Consider the following 3,297-nt stretch of genomic DNA (forward strand, 5'->3'; position numbering starts at 1 on the left):
CGGCCGATTTCCGCCGTCCAGCATGCGACTTTCAGCGCCAAAGCGATGACGGACTGACCCGCCACCGCGCGGCAAGGCAGGCCACAGGCATCGACCTGACATCGCGGAAACTATCCGAAATGAAGTTTGCAAAGAGACGTGTCCGCATCTACTCCGCTGCCAGGCCCTGCAGGCGCCTGGAAAAAATCATGGAGCGAACGCTTGGTAGGTGAGGAATCTGTGCCCCACGAAAATACTGGCGCAGCTGCTCCTCAAGGTGGAAAGACCCCGCCGCCAACAGCACCTCTGCGCGACAAGAAGAAACGGGGCTCCTCGCGGATCCCGCATAACGCCAACGCTCCTGGCAGGTGGCTTTTCTCCTCCTTTTGTTATTTATAGATTGTTTTAATGATTTGTTGATTTGTTGCTTTACCGATTCTTGGAAACAATGGATTATTGAGCCACCACGCCAGTCCGGGGCGGATGCGTAAAAGGTGTTTATTTCACGCTCTTCGCTGTAGCGCCCTCACCGGGCCTGGCTCTCCTTCACACCTTTACTCAGCAGGGCCAAAGTGTTCTACGGTGGCGACTGGCGTGTGGATTATTGGATTTATTCCGGAGAAAACAAGGAAGAAAACAAAAAAGGTTTCCCATACAAAGTTCACCGTGGCGATAAACAATTTCCGTCTGATTTGTGCTCTAGAACGACCCGAACGCTGAAAAGAGTTCCAAAATAATCTCATTGACGTCATCAGCTCCACCACAACTCCTCCATGCTTCTGCAACGCAGTGGAAAGGACGATTCGCAGTGTCATTTTCCTTCTTTAAGGCAAAAAAAGACATTTTTTCGCTTTGATGCCTTCTCATTCAAAACCTTCTGTCATTGCTTTTGGATCGGGACTGCGCCCACCACGTTGTTGAGACTCGTTCCTGCCACGAGGCTGCACTTGAACCATTTTCTCCTTTCCTTTCCTCACGTAAACCGTAAGTTGCGTTGGAAAAGAAGTGCACTCTCGCAGTAATGAAGACAAAAAAAAACAAAACAAAAAAAAAACAAAAAACGAGTAAGCTGCTCAGAGAGCAACATCCCCCACAGGCGACTGCCACCAAACACGGCAAATGGATAAACAGAAAACACACGCACACAAAATTCCATACAACATACATATAAATATATACACACGCACACTGACCCACTCATGTATTATTTCCACTCCCATAAATGTATGTTATTATACCGTTTCTTTTTTCTTATTTTTTCCGTTGTGAGTTCGCAGGTGTTCTTGTTACAATCTTTTTTTGTTCTTTTCTCCTCCTTCCCCACCTCCAATTCGTTTCGGTTTCAGCCACCAAACACCGGCAGAATCAAAAGGAAGTAAAAGAAGAAAGAAGAGCCTCAAAGCGTTGGTAACACTGCCCGCCGCGTGTTACATAACAACCTCCGGCTCATGATAGCTCTGCAATATCGACTTATTTGGAAGGACCTTTATTCCATTTAGAAACAATTCGTCCTTCACCTCCACGTCCTCCCCCAGAACGGTATTGTTTACTACACGGCACCAGGAGCCAACCCTCGACTTCCAGCCAATAATGCTGGAGTCAACCAACGTCCCCTTACCGATGGTGCTTTCGTCGAGAATCGCAGAGTTTCGGATACGTGAGGTGGGACCGATAACACAGCCCGGCCCAATGGTTGCAAATGGCCCAATAACGCATCCTTTTCCAATTTTGGCGCTGGGGTCAATGATAACGGAACCAATGACGGTAAAATCATCAGTCTTATGCGCCTGACCAAACCCGTAGACTTCTTGTGACTCCTTCGGGGTCCCGTTGAGTGACCGGAGGTATTTTCCGACGCCCTCAATGTAATCCTTAGGAACGCCAATGTCCATCCAAAAACCCTCAAGAATAAACGCACAGAGCTGCTTGGCGCTTGCCATCTGTGGAAAAACCTGCGTTTCAATAGAAGTCTTCTCCACTTTAATTCGGTTAAGGACACTCTTGTTGAACACATAAATACCGGCGTTGATGCGGTCTCCCACAAAATTCTTTGGCTTCTCCACAAATTGATCAATAACTCCTGTTGCTTCATCAAAAACAACAACGCCGTACTTCTGCCAATCTGTCACCTTCGTCACGGCAATGGTGCCCTCCTTCCCACTCTTCTGGTGAAATGAAAGAAGTTCTCGCAGGGGAAATCGGCATGTGATATCAGCGTTCAAAACAAAAAAAGGCTGATCATCCTGTAAAAGAATATCACGCGCCAGAGCCAGTGGCCCCGCCGTTCCAAGGGGCTCCTCCTCCAGAGAAAAGACAAAAGAGACGCCAAGCTCCTTTGACCAATAGTCCATGTTTTTTCTCATCGCATCGGAGCGATACGCAACGGCAAGAATCACTTCCGTCACCCCCGCGTCTCGCAGTGCCTCTACTTGGTGTACGATTATTGGCTTGTTGCAAAACGGCACCAAAGGCTTTGGCATCGTTAGGGTGAGGGGACGCAGACGAGTCCCGTAACCCCCAACTAAAATGACAGCCCGCATCCCCTTGCTATTCGCAACAGATTTTTTCTCCTCGGACATTCCTTCTTGTTCCTTTTTTTCCTTTTTTCTCGTTTTAACGCTGTTTGCTGCTTCCGATGCATGAGTGGGACGCCAATACAAGCAGCAACAATGAAAAGTTGCACACACACACCCAATAACAAAAAAAAAAAAAAAAGTCAAAAAAAAAAAAAAAAAAAGAAAAAAAAACACAATAATAATAATAATAATAATAATAATAATAATGATTATTTGGATTCGTTTCTGTATGTAAGCAAGTGTGTGTGTGTGTGTGTGTGTGCGTGCAATTTTTTTTGGGAAAGGAGACCCTCCTGCTGCTCAGATTCTTGTTTGCCGGCGCCCTCAACGACGGTTTCGCTCTCGGGAACCCGATCCTCTTCCTCCACGATAGCTACGTCCTCCGCCTTTCCCACGGTTGTTACCGTAGCCTCCTCCCTGGTCTGCTGTCACTGGTTGTCTATTGGGCGCACCAACTGCTATGGCAGAATGCACACGAAGCGGTTGGAAACGCGGAGCCGCCTCTAGACCCAGACTGGTCTGATAGGGAACATCAGTTCGGTTCCTCTTGGAAAGAAATTCTTTCTTTAACTGCAGCACCTCTCCGCCAAGCGGCACGACACATTCTTCCGTCATGATGATGGCCCCATTTTTAATTTGTGTCCCCTCTTTAACAAGGAGCTTCTCCCCTGGAACAGGTATACCACGAAACACGCGAAGGGTAGTGAGCTCAATTGCCGGTATCTCCGAGTGTCCATCAGCG

General features: G+C 47.7%; 2 protein-coding genes across 2 annotated transcripts, besides 5 other annotated features; both read right to left on the minus strand.

The window, feature by feature from the left end:
• Positions 1-3,297: a sequence feature (heterozygous, Esmeraldo-like haplotype).
• Positions 1,009-1,040: a microsatellite.
• On the minus strand, positions 1,407-2,558 carry Tc00.1047053503589.10 (mannose-1-phosphate guanyltransferase, putative; the record flags this gene model as incomplete). Its single annotated transcript, XM_797858.1, has 1 exon — positions 1,407-2,558. One exon carries the CDS (start codon positions 2,556-2,558, stop codon positions 1,407-1,409), a length of 1,152 nt encoding a protein of 383 aa, XP_802951.1.
• Positions 2,679-2,726: a microsatellite.
• Positions 2,730-2,765: a microsatellite.
• Positions 2,795-2,821: a microsatellite.
• Tc00.1047053503589.19 (hypothetical protein, conserved) lies at positions 2,880-3,297 on the minus strand (the record flags this gene model as incomplete). The annotated part of the gene is made up of 1 exon (XM_797859.1): positions 2,880-3,297. A coding segment is annotated over one exon (418 nt), but the record flags the coding sequence as incomplete, so codon positions are not given.

This window comes from Trypanosoma cruzi, genomic scaffold (assembly GCF_000209065.1).
Source record: "Trypanosoma cruzi strain CL Brener 1047053516019 genomic scaffold, whole genome shotgun sequence".
Lineage (NCBI taxonomy): Eukaryota > Euglenozoa > Kinetoplastea > Trypanosomatida > Trypanosomatidae > Trypanosoma > Trypanosoma cruzi.